The sequence below is a fragment of the Harpegnathos saltator genome, unplaced genomic scaffold (assembly GCF_003227715.2).
Source record: "Harpegnathos saltator strain DR-91 unplaced genomic scaffold, Hsal_v8.6 scaffold283, whole genome shotgun sequence".
Lineage (NCBI taxonomy): Eukaryota > Metazoa > Arthropoda > Insecta > Hymenoptera > Formicidae > Harpegnathos > Harpegnathos saltator.
The window spans coordinates 1,010,001-1,027,404 of NW_020230076.1; the positions used below are offsets into that span (position 1 = coordinate 1,010,001).

The following is a 17,404-nucleotide window of genomic DNA, read 5'->3' on the forward strand; positions in this document are numbered from 1 at the left end:
GAGAGACGCAGTTATCGAGAAGCGAGAAACGGCAGAGGCGCATCGCGAGAGATATCGAGACAACGGCCACTGCGCACGTGGAACGAAAGCGGCCGCAATTAGGCGCGGCCGCGCGCTCTCACGCGTGCGCTATTAATCCGCGTTATAAGGCCCCGACACGATATTCCGCGCTATTGTAGTAAGGAGAGATAGAGACGAACGGCGGGGGCGGCAATTACCGCGGCCACGGCTAATCCTCGGCCCGCTCGATATTGTTTGCACGTGCCGCGCGCTATTCCGTTTGTTATGTTATTCATTAGCCGTGCCTAGGAAGCCCCGAATTATACGGGATAGTATCTCCCGACTTACGGTCGCCTACTACGTACCTCGGCCGGGCCTTTGAGTCGTATTTGCCTACGCGTACGTTAAGCGCTTTCGGCGCTTTGACCGAGGTGTACCGACGCGATTAGCGATTAGCGAGCGAGCGAGCGAGCGGGCGGGCGGGCGGACGAGCGAGCTCTCTCCGTGAAACCTGAACGCGTCGCGGCTTCCGGCCGGATCCATCCGATCCGCCGCCACTACGACGGCGGCGGCAGCGGCAGCGGCGTCCGGCGGTAGTAGCGGTCGCGGATAAAACGTTAAAACGGCTTGGAGCTCGTTAGACCGCGATATTCACATACGAGAATGGGAAAATTGCACAGACGGCACGTTTTAACGCTGCGCGGAAACTTTAAATAACCCGCCGGTTGCCCCGTTAAATCCGGACGCTCGTATTATCTCGCGCAAATCCTCCCGGCTGTTTGGAATTTCCGCGCGCGCGCGCGCGCGCGCGAGCGCTGCCGCGGCTTGTAATCTATATATCTGCGTAATTATACAAGGTCGTCAACTCACTCTCACTCTCTTTCTCTCTCTCTCTCTCTCGGCGCACCGAGACTGTATTATTGCGCGAGCAGTGTGGGAGATACGTCTTATCGGGATGGTTTCGCTTAAACACGTCGGGCACGATGACACGATAAATTGGGAATATCGACCCGCCGACTGCAGCCGTGCGCCGTGCGGCGCTGAAAACGATCGAGAGTCCGTGCCGGAGAGACGTCATCCCGCTGTTAACGTCGAGAGGTTACGTGCCAGGGTGAACGTAGTGGGCGGAGGACAAAGAAGCCGGGATTCGATGGACAAAGGGCCCAGAATGGATCACATTCGAAACTCGCATGTCGCACAGGAATCCGACATGGTCGGGTATCAATGCGGTTCGCGTTTAGGGTGGAAACTTCGGTATCGCGTTCGCTATTCAGCAGCGTCAACTTACTTGAATAACCAGAAGAAGAGCTACAAATGCTCGCGGACAGACCGGTCCGGCGCGCGCGGTGGAGTTGAAAATGGTAATTTCGTCGGGGTTCGTTGCGACGAAAAAATTAAACAGACTGACAAGAGTAGTGGACGAGTGCAAAAGTTTCTGTGGGCTTCCCGAAGGCGCCGCGAGTGGCCGAAATTCATACACAGCGTTCATAAATACGGGACACGTAATGGCGAATTTTTGCTCGGTGAAACGAGCGAAGCGTTCTGAATAGAATGACTCCACCTTTCTATCGGGAAATTCATCGGGAAACTTTTGCACTCACCTCGATATATATATTATATACAGTTAAATACAGACGGAGTAGAAATATTTCAGAAGCGATGAGTAATATCACACGTGTGATTACTTGGCCGATGTCGAATTTGCAGACCTGAAAATTGATCGTCTGAAAATCTGTCTCGCGACTCGCGCGTCTCTCTCCTCACCGTATTCCTACGTCGTAGATCTCCGGGACCGACGATAAATAACGCGGAAGTGCGCGAAATCCCATTTGCCGTCGATCCATCGAACTGATTGATAAATTGCCTTTATTAACTCCGGAATGACATTCGCGCGCGGAGGGACCCAAAGATGAAGTTCCGTCTCGCACGGACGATATCTTACGGGCTAACATCCCTCTCGGAATAGATTCGAAGGGGATTCCTCTCGTATGTTATTGAAAAAAAAAAAAAAGAAGAAAGAACAACCGAAGCGTTTTCGCAACTGAAATTAAGCGAATCAACTTCGTGCGATGTTACAGAATAACTGTCGTTCTATCAACAAAACGTAATTAATTGTAAAGCATTAGACAAACGAAAAGTGTGTACTTACGTGTAGATTGCAGAAGTCACTAATGGGAGGAGGACTGTTGGTACAGACATCACATCGATGGGATCGATCCTTATACGTGGAGGGGAACGAAGTCAAGACAACATGCCACATGACTTCGTCGTAACAATCGTGCGATATTCAATTTCGATAAAAAAAAAGAAAGAAAAAAAGAACTTATTTCTCACATTTGCGAAAAAGAAAAAAAAAACAAACGCTTTAGCCAGATGGGCAATAAAATTCAAGTAGGACGGGATTTTACTCGAAACCGTCTCGATAAAGAAAAATGACTTTCAATATTTTTATAGCACATATGATCGATTCTTCCCTCGTCAAGGATAACGTAAAGATCGATTGCGCGTTGATCTCACACACAGTCTGTCTTATTCCTACAAATTTCTTAACTACAATCTCAAATTCTTTGTCTCGCAAGGATCTACTAATTCTACCGAGAAGTGACAGGGAAGAGAGACAGAGACAGTCGTAGAGATGCGATAAGAACGAGAAGAAGAAGGGCGTGATAGATAAAGAGAATTTCTACGAGAAATAGAAGTAAAATAAAAGGAGAGAGAAAACTAAAAAAATGGCGTATACGGGAGAGCTCGTACCTTCTGCCCGCTGTGAAGAGTATCTCTGTAAAGTAAAACAGAAAAGAGAAAAGTTAGAAAGAGTGTATGCACAAATACGATAGATAAGTAGGTAGATAGATAGATAGATAGATAGATAGATAGATAGATAGATAAATAGACAGATAGACAGAGATAGATAGATAGATAGTTACAGCATAGAGAGAACAGGCATAGTGGGTGAGAGACGGGATTCTAAGTTCACTCTGTACAATTTCATATTAATAATAATGTAAAGATAGACGCATGAGAAACAAAGAGCAAAAAAAATGAATGATAAAAATAAACAAAAAAGAAAAAAAATACCAACACACACACACACACACACACACACACACACACACACACACACACACATGGATAAAGTGGACAAAGTGGAATTGGCTAAATGTTTCGGCAGAAAATAAATTTCGTCAAACTACTGAATATCGTCTGGAACAAAATGACGAAGGTCCAAATAGCCCGCGTCACCGGCAGAAATGACTCGTTAGCGAAACTCATGTGCCGCTCGAGAAGTGCGAGAACTCTCTTGCAAGTATCGCGCGGCTAAAAAGACTCGTTAACGCGCGCAACCGCGCTCAACTCGTGAGAGGTTTGACGAAAGAAACGAAAACGAGATCGTATACGTGTCCCAGCAATCGTTTATTCAATTTCTATTTACAACTGGTGAACTAAAACCGACACACATCTATCTAAAACTACCGAGTCTTAGAGGTGGCTCCTTCCGTCTCCGATAACGCCGGCTGCAACCATTGGTCTGAAAAAAGTCGAGATTTATGGAACTGAAAACAACCTAAGCAACAAGCGCGTTGCATTCTCCGCGCGCGCGCGCGCGCGCCAAGACAAGCGTGTGTGTCGCATTCAAAGGAACACGGGAGTGCTTCTACGCGCTGCAATTTCCCTTCAACGTCGCTGCGTTTCTGCGGACGCAACACAACACAAACCCCAATGACACACATTCACGCACACGCACACACATGCACAGAGGGGGACGCACGCATGCAGCAGCGAAAATCCAACGATGAAAATAATCCCGCGCACGCGACGCAAAACGAAACGTACGTACGGGGATGGGGGAGGGGAGGGGGAGGAAGGGAAGGAGGGGAGACCGACGTAAACTCAGCGGCGTTCTGCGCGACACGAAAATTCATTCTAATTCGAAGCTACTTCGACCAGGAGGGAAGCGGCCGCCGCTCTCGCTTCGGCACCCTGATTCGGTCCACGAGCGGCCCGTCCGGCCAACTTTTCCGGCTCCCCTTGAGCGCCAATTTACATAAGCCACCGTCCAAGTTCGAGCAACTTCTTCGCCTCGCGATCTAATCCAGTCGATTCTTCTTCGGGGCGCACCATCAGCGAGCGCGCGTTGCGACTCGCTCACCGATTTAACTCCCGCCTGCTCACTCACTCACTCACTCACTCTCGTTCGCCCGCTGGCACACCTTGTTGCTCGCTCGTATCGCATGGGCGACGAATATTCTAATTAGTCAGCGTGTCTGCGCTGATTATCAACCCTTCGCGAATTGCTGCCTGCCGGCCGACGATAACGCGCGCTCGCGCGAGGGTTGGAGCTCGAGGCGTGGAGCGGAGAGCGCGCTGTGCCGAGAGAGAGAGCTAAGCGGAATTTCGTCTTAGGACGCGAACGACGCGTAAACCGCGGCTCTAAACTCGCGTCGTACAGTTTAGTTTATCCCGTCGTAACGGACGGCACGAGGCCGCTCCTCCGCCGCATTTTTGCCGGAAATTGCGGAGAGGTGCGGAGAACTCGAGCGCCGGAGGGACTCGTGGAAATTAGCGCGTCCTACAGCGGAGCATCGCGCGCTTCAAATTAATTCACCGAGCCAATTAGTATGTGCGTGGCGTGACACCCGAGTGAGTTTTCGTTACGCGCCGCACGTGACCGGCGAAAAAGAGAAATAGAGAGCGGCTCTCCGGGGGAAAGAATTGCGCAAGATCGCCTTTCGCGGGTAAATCGATCTGTCCGGTGAATGAAACCACCTCGTAGACTGTCGAGGTAGCCCCCGGACCTCTTCTTGTGCCCGTCTTCCTCGGGAAATCGCCGCGAGGTCAGCCGAGGAGTTTCGAAAGCGAGCGAGCGAGAATGATGGAAAGCCGCGGTGGTGATTAGCGCGTGTTACTTGGAGTATCGTTTAATCAGTACCAACGACCGACGGTGCTAATAACCCCCCGTCGACCGGGCAACAATTTCCTAGACACGGTTTTTTGCTCCTGTTTGCTTGAAAAAATTCGGCGCTTGAAAATGGACAGGGGCGCGAAAATCCGAATCCTTCTAAACTACTATTTCCGGCTATTGCCGGAATCGCCGTAGCATCGCCGGGAACGACGCGCTAATACGAATACGTTCAACAACGAATAACAAATGCGCTCGACGAGCGGCCGCCGGCGTTACGTTGTCGTTTGTCTCGCGACCCGGTCGCTAATACGACGTAGATCCGAATTTGCCGATAGCGCCCGATGAAGTGTCCACGAATTCTCCATAATTACAAATAAGCTCAAATGGGACACGAGTTTGGCGCGAGCCCACGCTATTTAGTTCGATTGTACACGTGCTACGGCTACGAGCAAACATCTCGCGTGAAGGACTGCGCACTGATTGCGCCGGTCCCTTACTGCACGGTATTATCATCGTCGACGTTCTACGGGCCTCGCACGCGCCCACGCAGCCGGAATCGAGTACTAACGCACGGTCTACGTTATTGCATTAATTACACCGTTAATCAATGGTGTTAAACAATGTCAACAAGCGGCGGCGGCGCGATGACGCGCGTGCGCGCGACAATTCGCTTACGGAAGCGTAAAGCGTGTAACGTCGCTCGAATGGGGCTTGCAATTTATCGCGCGACGTTACTTTCGCGTTGAACGTCCGCGCGTTTAACGGCCCCACGTGACGCCTCGTCGACGCGTCTCTCGGCGCGATCGCCACTTCGCCGGCGATCTGTCTTCGGTTACTTCCCGGACGCGTCGAAGACGTCCCGACATTTTCACGGGAGGGGACTCCGTGTCGATTTGTACCGCTCTCACAGGGTCCGCTCTATACTTTGGAAAATCAATAAGCGATGAATCGATTTCGCGGGCAATCGTAGAAATATCCTAATGACCCAGTCGCGCAAAATGTTAAGGCTATTATGCGACCGACGGTGGAAGATGGTCGCACGTGCTGACGTGTAGGACGTGTTTTGCCTCGAACTCGCAGCCACTCGGTGCGCGAGTGCGTCGAAACACGCACCACATTGAAATTGGCACTCGAGGATGCCCCGTCTGTATGACGTTCTCTCGTCGACCGGATGTTTGTCGATATGTGTGTGTGTGTGTGTGTGTGTGTGTGTGTGTAATCCTTGCCGTCATGTGTGCGCGCGCGCGCGCGAACGGCGCGGGAGGCGAATGGATGAGCGAGGCAGAATGATGCAGCAGCAGCTACAGGTAAATGTAATTAGGGATTGATCGAATGGTAAGCGCGGAGCTGTCTAATTGCCCAAGCCGATAGCTCTCTTCCGGCCGGATGCTCGGCCGACGAGAAAGCTCCTAGGACTACGATTGGACTGCGCGACGCGCAGGAAGCGGCTCGTAAGACACGGCGGTCTGATCCCCCCGAGCGCGACGGCTCGATCTCGCTCTCCGCTGGCCGATATTCCGAGGAGAGACCTGCGTCGTCGGTGATTGTATCCACGTGGACACGCGAGTGTGTAAACCGCGACCGAGATACACGACACAACGCCACCGACCTCGGAATCTCTAAATTGAATCCGCGATTCGCGGCGTCGGCTTCGATTAACAGACTTAAGAGACAGAGAGGCAGAGAGAGAGAGAGAGAGAGAGAGAGAGGATAGGGCGTGATTTTACGACGAGAACAACGCATCGTCATCGTACGGGCAAAAGTGAGGGAGGACGGGGAGGAGAGACGCCGCTAAAGCGTGACGCGTGAAATTTCCATTTAAGCTGCGAACGTCAAAGTTACAAGATGGACGGAGCATCGTGAGCGACTGTCGATAGATAGGGACACGGGGACAGAGACAAAGCGACGAAGCAGCGGAGAGGGACAGAGGGACAGGGCTGTATGAAGGGAGTCCCGGGGACCAAACTATTGTTGCCAATATCTCGGACAGTTCAATTACTTGGTTATTACGCGCCTCCAAGCTGACAGGGTTGCTTACATGCTTCGCCAAGCGGCTAATGCATACATGCACGTACACAAACTGCACTTATGATGACATTTCGCGTGATCTCCCTTTCCCGTCGCAGAGCGACGGCAAACACTCCGCCCCGTCTGCATCATCGAGCATTAATCTTCCGTAATCGATGGCGCATTTATAGTGCGAGAGAGAGTCGCTTTAGTTTACGTCACCGTAAACCGTCGGACACCCTAATCGTTTCAGCCCGTGCAAGCTGAAATTGTCCGTTAATTAAGTGGACTCGCGCGCGCGCGCGCAAATGGATGGACAGTCGCAGTGCGAAAAAGCGAGCTGACAGGCGAGCGCGGCACTCGCGCCTTTAACCCTGCCTTCGTTGCTCGACAGCGTATTCCTTTTTTTTCTTCTCTTTTGCGCAGAAGCCGCGAAAAGTTGCATCCGATGCCCCGGGTGTTATCTCGCCGTCGGGTAAAACGCAAGATCGCCGCGATTATTAATCTTAATTCCGAGGCGCAGGTATTTCGGTCATACGGGAATTTAATATACCGCGCCGATCCGACAGCTAAAATCTTCGCAGCGACTTTTCACCTCTCGTCCGTCCAGTTTAAGTTCGTAATGGGGTGGAAATCGGTGGGTCGAACAAAAGGAAATATATACATATATATATATATATATGTATGTGCGGTCAGTGAGAGAAACATTCGGTTGAAACGTGAGAAACGGGAGAAAGAGAGATCTCCCATCGCAAAATATCCATCTCGCACACACACACACACACACACACACGCGCGCGCGCGCGCGCGGCGGGAAGTCGGCGAACCGGCAAGTCTCATATATCCTGAATATTTTATTCTCCGGCAGGGATCCGGCGTAATTCGGGCCAAGACCCGAAACCACGTTTTGCACTTCGTTTTCATTTAATGGAACCGACGTATCGGATCGGCCGCGCGACGTATAACGATTGATATTTCGGTTAACCGTGCCGGCGATGCACGTTGATTGGAACAAACCCTTTTTTCCCCGCCATTCGGCAATAAACGCACCGGCGAGATGATTTCAATTTCACGCGGGGCGAAACGAGCGGCGAGCGAGAGGGCACGAGAGAGAGAGAAAGAGAGAGAGAGCGAGATGGAAAAACACTCGCCGTAAAAATCCAATGCGGAATTATTAATGCAGCGACGCGTAGCGCCATGGAATACGTGTCGCATTTCGCTTCTGGCTGTCGTTATTATTTCTGTAATGAAAAAAACCTATCGCTGCGAGAGACGCGTATGTATATATGTATATATAAACAGACATGAACGTAATAATGCGACAAAGTTTACATACACCGGCGTCGTTGCACGGGGAAGCGCCGCGGGTCGCGGCAGCGGTGCGGAGAGGCCGCGATTTCACAGATCTGCGAAAGCGAGTGCGAACGAGAGAAAGACGGCCGAGCGAGGCGAACAACTTTGATCGAAACACGGAATTCGATTTGTCGACTTCCGAGTTGCGAAGTGTATTAACGCCGGCGAGCGGCGGCCGCCGCGCTCGTCCGCGGCTCGCGAAGCCCCGCGGCCCGGACACGGCCACGCCGAACATTTACGACGCTAATGAGTCGAACGAGAAACTTTTCCGTCGACGATGCAAATGAGGCGGCGGTCGTGCAACGCCGACGACGCGCGCGCGCCGCTCGCACCGCGCGTTGTCGGCAAGCCGCGAGAGGATTAATGGAAAAACCCTTCGGAAGAAGCTCTCCGCTCGCCAGCGCGCGATAATCGATCCCGGTTTCCCGACTTGATTGGCATAGTTTTAGATAAGTGGCCCGGAAGGTATCTACCCCCGCTGGCGCGTGGATCCGCGCAAGAAGCGACGCGGACGCCAAGTACGCGATGGGAATACTGCGTCGGGACGGAAAAACGCGGAGCGAGAACGCCAAGCGGGAATGACGCGGGATAGGTGATGATCATTTCCGGCCATCGTATTCTGCAACGTGCACTTGCACGAGCGGCTTTTTAATCCGTACGGATTATCGCACTCTCTCTCTCTCTCTCTCTCTCTCTCTCTCTCTCTCTCTCTCTCTCTCGTTGGAAGTGATCTTCGCGTCGTGTGTGACTTACCTTCCGACCTTTGGTCGCATGACGCGTTTGATAAGCGTTTGGTGGGCGAAAGAGACGACGACATGAGATGGATTGAGATCAATATGAGAATAGCTGACGTGTGTTTTCGATCTGCAACGTGAACTTGTGCGGCAATATTTTGATAATTTGTGTAAACGATCGTTATGCCTTCTCTGTCTTTCTCGTAAAATTTCCCCTTCAACATGATTTTTACGTGGTATTGGTACTTACTGTTCGACAGTTCGACCACAAACAGACGTTTGATAAACGTTCAATCGACATGATAATACAGAAGGCGAAATAAGACCTCGCGACAATTAGCAAAAATTTCACTGTACGAGGAAATTACGAAAGGAACGAACGCGCAGCATAGGACCTCGCTCAGGTTCCTATATTTAATTTAACATAGCCGCGCGATAAAAAAAATGAAAAAGAGGGAGAGGGAGGGGGACACACACATAGAGAGAGAGAGAGAGAGAAGCCTCACGTTTGCCCGGTTTATTAAATGAACTTGTAGTTCCGCGCGTTAATATAATTGCGCGCTGCTATGTAAATGCGAAGAGTGAAAATATGAATCACGCAGCGCACATCGCGCGTTCCGCTTAACAAACTTTACATTACGTTACCAAACATAATCTTTGCGTATTCATTTTATACGCTCCCCCCCGGAAAATGGATATTATTCAATATCATTCGCGAAGATGGACGTGATTTCAATCCTGCGCCGGGAACGACGGGGGACCGCCTCGCCGTGGAAAAAATACACTAGGAAAAAAATGTAGTATCTCTAATAAAACTGTTCAGTTGAGACATTTTTTAATAGCAACCAAATATCTTGTTTTATATAACAAAATATTTCGTTGTCCCAACTAAATATATTTTTCTGTTTTGTTCTCTGGACCAAATGATTTTCTTCTTAGACTTCATATATAAAAATTAAGCATTTTAGTTATTTTATCCATAAAAATTGTATTGTATACAATATAATAACGAAATATCATTTTACATAAACTAAAATAATGCCCAATGGATATTATTTTGTCTTTCTGTGCACTAAAATTTAGATGTTATATATTAAGAAAAAATTATAGTATTTTTAACAAAATTCATATAGTTGAAGCTTTTTGGTTGCTATAACAAAAGTATTACGTTATACGAACAAACCGTAATCAAACAAGATATTTGTTTACAGGAACTAAACAGTTTTGTTGAGCATATTTTAAGCAAAATATTTTGTTGTTACAACAAAATCTTGGTTCACGCAACAATACATTTTTCCTAGTGTAGAAAAGTGCGAAATCGCCAATGACGTCTCGCTGCCTGCGAGAAGCAAATTTGCCGAGCTCGTCAATGTAAATCTTAGCGTTTCGGCAGAGAGACGAAACGCGATACGCCCATCGCCCAAATATCGATCGGCAAATATATTCCGTATTGTTATTGACAAATATTGATTATTTAAACAGCAAATTCTGGTTTCATCTGCCAGCTCGTTGTACGCATATGTGTTCGGGCAAATTGATTACTAAAGAGCACCAAATAACGCACGTTGTAACTTCCGCTCGCGTTTCAGGGCCCGCAATTTCGACAGCGACCAGCCGGCGCGGCGCGGCGATTCGTTGAAAACACGTTGTTGTATAACAAAACGAACCTTGTGATATCACGAGCCATTATTTCATAAAATTATAAACGACAGCGTGCGCGGCCGCCGCATCCGACAAAATATCGGCACTGCACCGGTAGCGATACTACCGTAAACTGCGCGATACAGTTCGCGCTCATCGTTACGTTCGCATTGTTCCATCGAGTTCTCAGAGATCGCACTCGAAGAGTCGAAGTTTTGGCTACGCGTTAACCTTCTCACTATGGCGAAGGAAACGCTCGGTGAATCGCGTCGGGGCGAAGCCACAAGTTGGCGACGTGCGCGCGGTAGACGATGACGATCGAGGAGAGACATCCGTCCCGTGCGATATCGCAAGCTAGCCGTGAAAATCGACGCAGAAATAGGAGGGTAACTCGGACAGGGCGCGCAAGAGCGCGGACTTTATTTACCGGATGGAAGCCGATAAAAATCGGCAAAGCCGCGCGCCACCCCTCCGCGGCGGGCGCGCGCACATCCATCGGGTTAAAAGTTTAATACCACCAGCCCGCTAGAATTTCACCTCGTCGGGGAGAGCGATAGACCGAAGTTCGATATTAACTTTTTCTCCTTTTTTCCCCCTTTTTCGGACGGCGGAGGGGTAGAGCTCGATGGTGTTTTTTACGAGCCGCTCATCCCATTTCCCGAGAGCCGTTGGCCGTATATCGGCTACATTTTCGCTCATTAAAAAGTTCCCGCTCGTGCCCGAGCAGGTGCCCAGCAGCTCTGCCTCTCCTTCTCTCCCTCTCTCTCCCTCTCTGTCTCTCTCTCTCTCTCTCTCTCTCGCTCTCTCTTCTTCGTGTTCCACCTTCTCGTCTTTACAGAGCCGCGGCGGCGGCGGCGGCAGCAGTGCCGGCGTCCAGACGGGATTTTCATTATTAAAAAGTATTACAGCTGGCCGGTGGGATGAAAAAGGGGGTTGCCGCAAGGGGTGGATGGTGGTCGAAGGGCGAGGTAAAGAGGAGGTGGTCCGAACGAGCAGGGAATAAATGGAGGATTACCCCGCGCGCCGAGGTGGCGGAGCTAATTTCAAAAACCCGGACCGGAGTAATCGCCGGGATCTTGAAGGCTGAACCCTCGGCGACGACGAACATCCTATTTCCTCCCTGTATCTTGGCGCGATTAGCGTGTCGGTCGTACAAACGCAGCCGCGGCGGCGCGGTCGGGCGCTAAAAGACTCCGGGCTCTCACCAGGACGAGCGGACGAGTATCGAGAGAATACCTCGTGTTCGCGCCAAGAGCGGCGGACGTCGTGCGAATTTCACGCGGTCGCCAGTGCAATTAGAGACAGCGAGTTCGATGGTAACGCGGTACGCACAGAATGACGCCACCGGTGAGGTATTCTGTTTGATCCTCGCGCGCAAATGTTTACGGACCCATTAGGACCCGGATTGACGAAAGCGAGAGAGCGCGCACGGACGGACACGCGCGATGATAGCTCATGCTCGCCGCGGAATACAGCATGAGAAAGAGAGAGAGAGAGAGAGAGAGAGAGAGAGAGAGAGAGAGAGAGAGAGAGAGAGATGGAGAGAGAATACGCCACAGCGTTGACAGGATTGTCAAGTGTATATACAATTATTATTATAGCGCCCCAAACTTCGGTCGAAACTTACCCCCGAAATCCCCGAACACGTCGAGGGTCCCTCATTAACCCTCTAACTAACCCCACGCCGGTACGTCAGCTCGACTTTAGCCTCGCTCTGTAATTCTCTGCCGAGGAAGGCATTGAGTACGCTCCTTTCGGCCGGGATGGAAAGAAAACAAAACAGGGAGGAGCGAAAGCGTAGATGCGTGAAGCGCAATAATAAAGGAGCGAGCGAAAAGCGAGGTGATATTTGGGAAAGGGGTTGCGAAAATTTGCGAATCAATTTACCGAACGCGTCGAACGGGCGAACGGGCGAACGAACCCGTCCTGGCCGCGAGCATCGCCTCGATTTCTCGCGCATCTCGAAAAAGATTGAAGAGGCAGGCAAAAGGAGGAAATGAAGCGCGATTCTCGCGAGATACGCACACACGCACACGCGATGATGTATCACCCTTGGGTAATAAGGAGGAATTTGTTTACGGAACGCGGAACTCGAATGCGATAGTTACGGGAGTTCGTGGGAAGTGAGAAGAAAGGTGTTTGCCGCTTCGATATTTTATGACTTCCAGACGTTGTCGGTGGCGCCGGTCTACGGCGCCAAGGCGTATCGCGCGGAACGCATTTAATTCTTTTCGCCGAACTTAATTACCTAGTTACCGCGGGAAAACACGCGGAGTTTAGTTAATTTCAACGCGCGCGCATATGCGACCCAGCGTGCTTTTTAAACTGCGCGCTCGTGTTAATTAAAACTTTAGATTGCCTACTGAATGCATTAATGTCGTGCTTTCTACGCGAAAAGCGCAACGGAACAGAACGAAATGCACCGCTAAAAATAGCGACAACAGTTTTATTCGCCGCGGAGAGAGAGAGAGAGAGAGAGAGAGAGAGAGAGAGAGAGAGAGTCGTCGAATCGAGGGAGAAACGAGATTAGAAATTCAACCGAGGCTTCCTGCGCAACTTCGAGCCCCGCGAAGATATAAGTAGATGAAAAACAAAGAGAGAAAGGGAGTGCTCGTTTGCTGTGTTAATTTTAACTGGATTCCGCCCCGTAACGGGAATTTAATTGAACGTTTAATCGACCAGCGTGTGTTCAATGTCGGGCATTAAAGCGCGCGCGATCGGACTTTCCGACGGGAGAAGAAGCGACCCTTGGCATCTGCCCGCTGTTTCGTCAATGAGATCTAACTTTCGACATATTTGGCATATCGCAGAGCGCGAATACGCGTTACACATTCGACTGCGTTTTCCCCTCGATCTTCCAAGCAGCCGGACAGACACGAGCCGAGAGGAATATCGAACGTAATGCGGACCGAACAAACCGAGAGTCAGAAGAACGGACGAAGGAACAGAGAATGGGAGGGGGGGGGAGAGGGAGGATGAGATTAACGCGATGAATCTGTAGCAATACGGTAACCCTGTGATCCTTTGCGGGTGATTCCTGCGAGAGAGAGAGAGAGCCGGAAAATTTAGCTTCCCGCGAAACAAAACAGAATTAAAAGCGAGTCGGTGTGCTTGCGTTAAACGTGATTAAATATCAAAGCCGGCCGTTCCCGCGCGACACACCTACGTTATCCCACACACAACCGCTCCCCGCGCGTTTGCGTTCGGCCTTATTATACGGCGACTAATTAGGACGATGAGGGGGTCAAGAGCGGACAATATATTGTTCACCGCGAAAAAGCGGAGCCGCGGTCGGAATTAACTAAAGAAACGGAATAAAGCCGGCGCTCGCTCGGCTACTCTCGGATTGACAGACAAACAGAGTTTCCTTTTCAGGCATATTAAACGCGTAATTGCGGGGCGAAAGGGAGATCATCCTTCGGCCGACGATGGGAAAACGGGATGATGTCCTGTCGGCCACAGCGAATTCATAATTCATACGCGAATACACGTTCGATGGCACGATGCCGAGGCGAACTGATCGCGACTGAGCAGACATCGATACGCGCATGCTTACCGGTAGCGGGTAATCGCGATATTACGCGAACGCAGGGAAAACTCGGGAAAAATTCAGACGGCAACAGAACGGCATTACCGAATTGCTGCTGAATATTTCATCCGCTCTTAGCCGCCGCGCGCAATTGCGCAACTCGGAGCAACGGAAAGAAGCGCGACTGGCTCCTTGCCTCCGAAAATCGTTGCTTCATCTCGCATCCCGATAATTAATATCGCCGACTCGAGGATTCAACGACGGAACGGACGGCCGGCACTTATTAATACCACGAACACTTTCGCAGAGCTCGAACCCGAGAGGATTCACGCGAACTCGCGAAAAGGCTCGAAAGCCGCTCGAGTGCTTTTAATTGGCGGACGACATGACGGCCGAGAGAACGTTTTCCTCGTCGATTGTTTCCTTTCTTTCATTCGCGTATCAATCGCGCTCTTTTGCGCACCTTAGCCGCAGAAACAAAGGAGAACGGGAGGGAGGGAGAGAGAGAGAGAGAGAGAGAGAGAGAGAGAGAAGGAGAGGGAAGACGAGAGAGGGAAAGACGTCTCTCAAACAATTTCATTTACCGCCGTCGTTGCGTGCGCGGCGATGCCCGCGGCGGCACTTTGTCCCGTTATTCTTAATTCCAACAAATTATTATAAAACAATGTTATCGTTCCATTCGACATTTAAATTGCGGAAATATGAACGCGGAGGAGCGTCGATGGGCCAGAGGCCCATAATACGCCCGCGGCTCGCGGCGGAAAAATTTTCAACAAGGTGCGTCCAACGAATAATTGCATTCGGAACTTTTGCTCGCCGTTCCGCACAAAGAGCAAACGTTACAGAATAAAATTACGCGTATCGCCGAATTATAATTGCAAAAAGTGCGCGCGCGCGTGGATAACAGATTAATTGTTGCGCGATCGACGCGCAGACCAATTGTAGGATTCAAGAGAACCGTGAGATAACGCTCGCTTTCGTGCCAATATGTTTCGTTGAATATCACGCTGATGAGAGCTGAGGGGAGCTTTCCCCTCCCTCCTCTTCCTTTGGAGAACCGCTCGTGCTAGGATTTTCGAACAAAAATCGTGGTCGAAATGTTTTTCCGCGGTTTAGCGGCGCGTTATTAATCGAAGCTTAGGCCGCGACTTTTAACGCGCGGCGCGTACAACTTCCAATAGCGCGAGGACGATTATTATTCGTTATACCGCCGTTAATCCCCCGACCACCGCCCGTTCCGAGCGGGCCGGCTCGAATTTACGGTCGCGATCGAACGAGTATTTGCACGCGGATATCTCCAAGGGGCTTAAAACGGCTTTCAAAACACACACACACACACACACACACGCACAGACACACACATACACGATGCCCAGCGCGCGTTTCACCGCGCCTCGTGTCTGTTTAAAATTCTTGTTTATAACGGCGGCCGGGCCGGACGTTCCCGCGCTAGAAAAAAATGTTCCGCAAGTTGACGTGAAAAGCGATACGCTGCTTTTCTCGTTGCAAAATTTGTCGTTGCAAAGCAGCCTCCCGACGCGAACCCACCGCCGAGAGTCCCGCGAAAATTCGGCTGATCTCGATAAAAAAAGCCCGGGCGGCGGTTTCTACAAAAAGGCGGACGTTTTATAGAAAAGCTCTCGGTGAAAGAGCCGAACTTACAAGTGCTTCGCGACATTGTACGCCCTGAATCTTACATCAGAGTGGGTTCGCGAGTCTCCTAAACCTTGCGCGCGTACCTCCTCCAACGTATTACCTACTTTACGCATCGTACACTCTCGAGAGCGCGGTGCCTTGTTATATAGCTGCTCTGATTTATTAATCGCAATACACGGCGCATTACCCGACGTCGTGTCTCGCGACGATAGAAACGTGTCTCTCGCGGAGTCCCGCCGCGCGTTTCGCGAGCTTGCAAGCAGAGGCAAGCAAGTGATCTCGCGTTGCGCGCGACGGAGAGGACGGGCGACTTCGGCGACCGAGATCGGTAATTACGAGCGCGCGTCGCTCACGGCCGGAAAACGGAAAAAGGGAGGCCGAGTATACAATAATCCGCGGCGTAATTATCGAAGTTTGCCGGGCCGCCGGCTTCCGTAACGATTTTCCGTGTAAGACTAGGAGATAGAGGCGAAGGGAGAAGACAGACAGCGGGCGGAGAGGGAGAGAGGGGGAGAGAGGGGGAGAGAGAGAGAGAGAGAGAGCAAGGAAAATCTCGAGAACTCGCGAGCACGGCGGCGATTAAGTCCAGCGATGCGAAGCGAATCCGAGGAAGAATATATAACCCGACGCGGAGCGCGAACCGCTTGGCAGTCGCGGAAACTTTTAATGGCGCAACGCGGGGAAACGCGAAGTTCGACATGAAATATGTAAGAGCGTAAGAATCTATCGGACACAAAGCGGCACATAATCGCCGGGCCGCGCATTGTTCCGCGCACAATGCCGAGGCTGCCGCGCGCGCGCGCGCGGGCGCTGGCGCGCGGATCGCGGGAGAGACGCTGACGAAAGTCAGGCGACAACGCTCGACGCCGCTTGGTCTTATGAATTTTTCAGCTCGACCGCCGCGACAAAGCCGCCGGGAATATTGGATTCCGCCTTGGAAGTAGCAAACGTCATCAAGATAAGTTGTTTTTCGGCTGTACCGTTACATTTGACGACCTCATGCTCGAGCGCGCCGCGCCGAGGCCGGCCGAGGGGATGGAAATGCGAGGACAATGGCGAGGAGGGAGACCTGTGAACTGATGACTCCCGAGACGTGAGGAAAATGCTTCCTGGAGGATGACACCCGATACGTCTCGCGCTCGCGTGCGACTTGTCGTTTGAAATTTTGCGCGTCCGTCATAACGGATGAAATTTATCGAGCGAATTAGACGAGCCACGTCAGGCTTTCATATCGTTCGCCTTTCCCTATCATGGATACGTTATATCGAGAAACTCGCAAAGAGATTTACAGTACAGAGACATACAGAACAGAAAACGCGATTATGAAGACATCTGCTGTGATTTCCAAGTCCCGCATCGAAGACGTCGAATCGACGGAAAATCGTGCCCTTCCGAGGGCACAGGAATTAGCATTTTAATCGTTTACCCCGCCTCGCCTCGGTCCAGCGATGCATCCTGCACCCACGTGTACACGCAGCTGTGCATCTCACCGGAGAGGTTCGTGCGACAAAGTCGATACTTTGTCTACGGGGTGGTTGGTTCTCCCTGTTCGCGCGCGGACATGGAGAGAAGCCAAGGAGC

The 17,404-nt window shown here is 51.0% G+C and overlaps 1 protein-coding gene across 7 annotated transcripts in view; it reads right to left on the reverse strand.

Annotated features, from left to right (window-relative positions):
• The window catches only part of heph (polypyrimidine tract-binding protein 1 heph), a 420,294-nt gene that overhangs the window by 387,118 nt on the left and 15,772 nt on the right, over positions 1–17,404 (reverse strand). For all 7 annotated transcript variants that reach the window (XM_025299498.1, XM_025299500.1, XM_025299501.1 and 4 more), the window contains exon 3: positions 2,755–2,779. In XM_025299498.1, the coding sequence (XP_025155283.1) occupies positions 2,755–2,779 (25 nt within the window). The remainder of the gene's footprint in view (positions 1–2,754; positions 2,780–17,404) is intronic.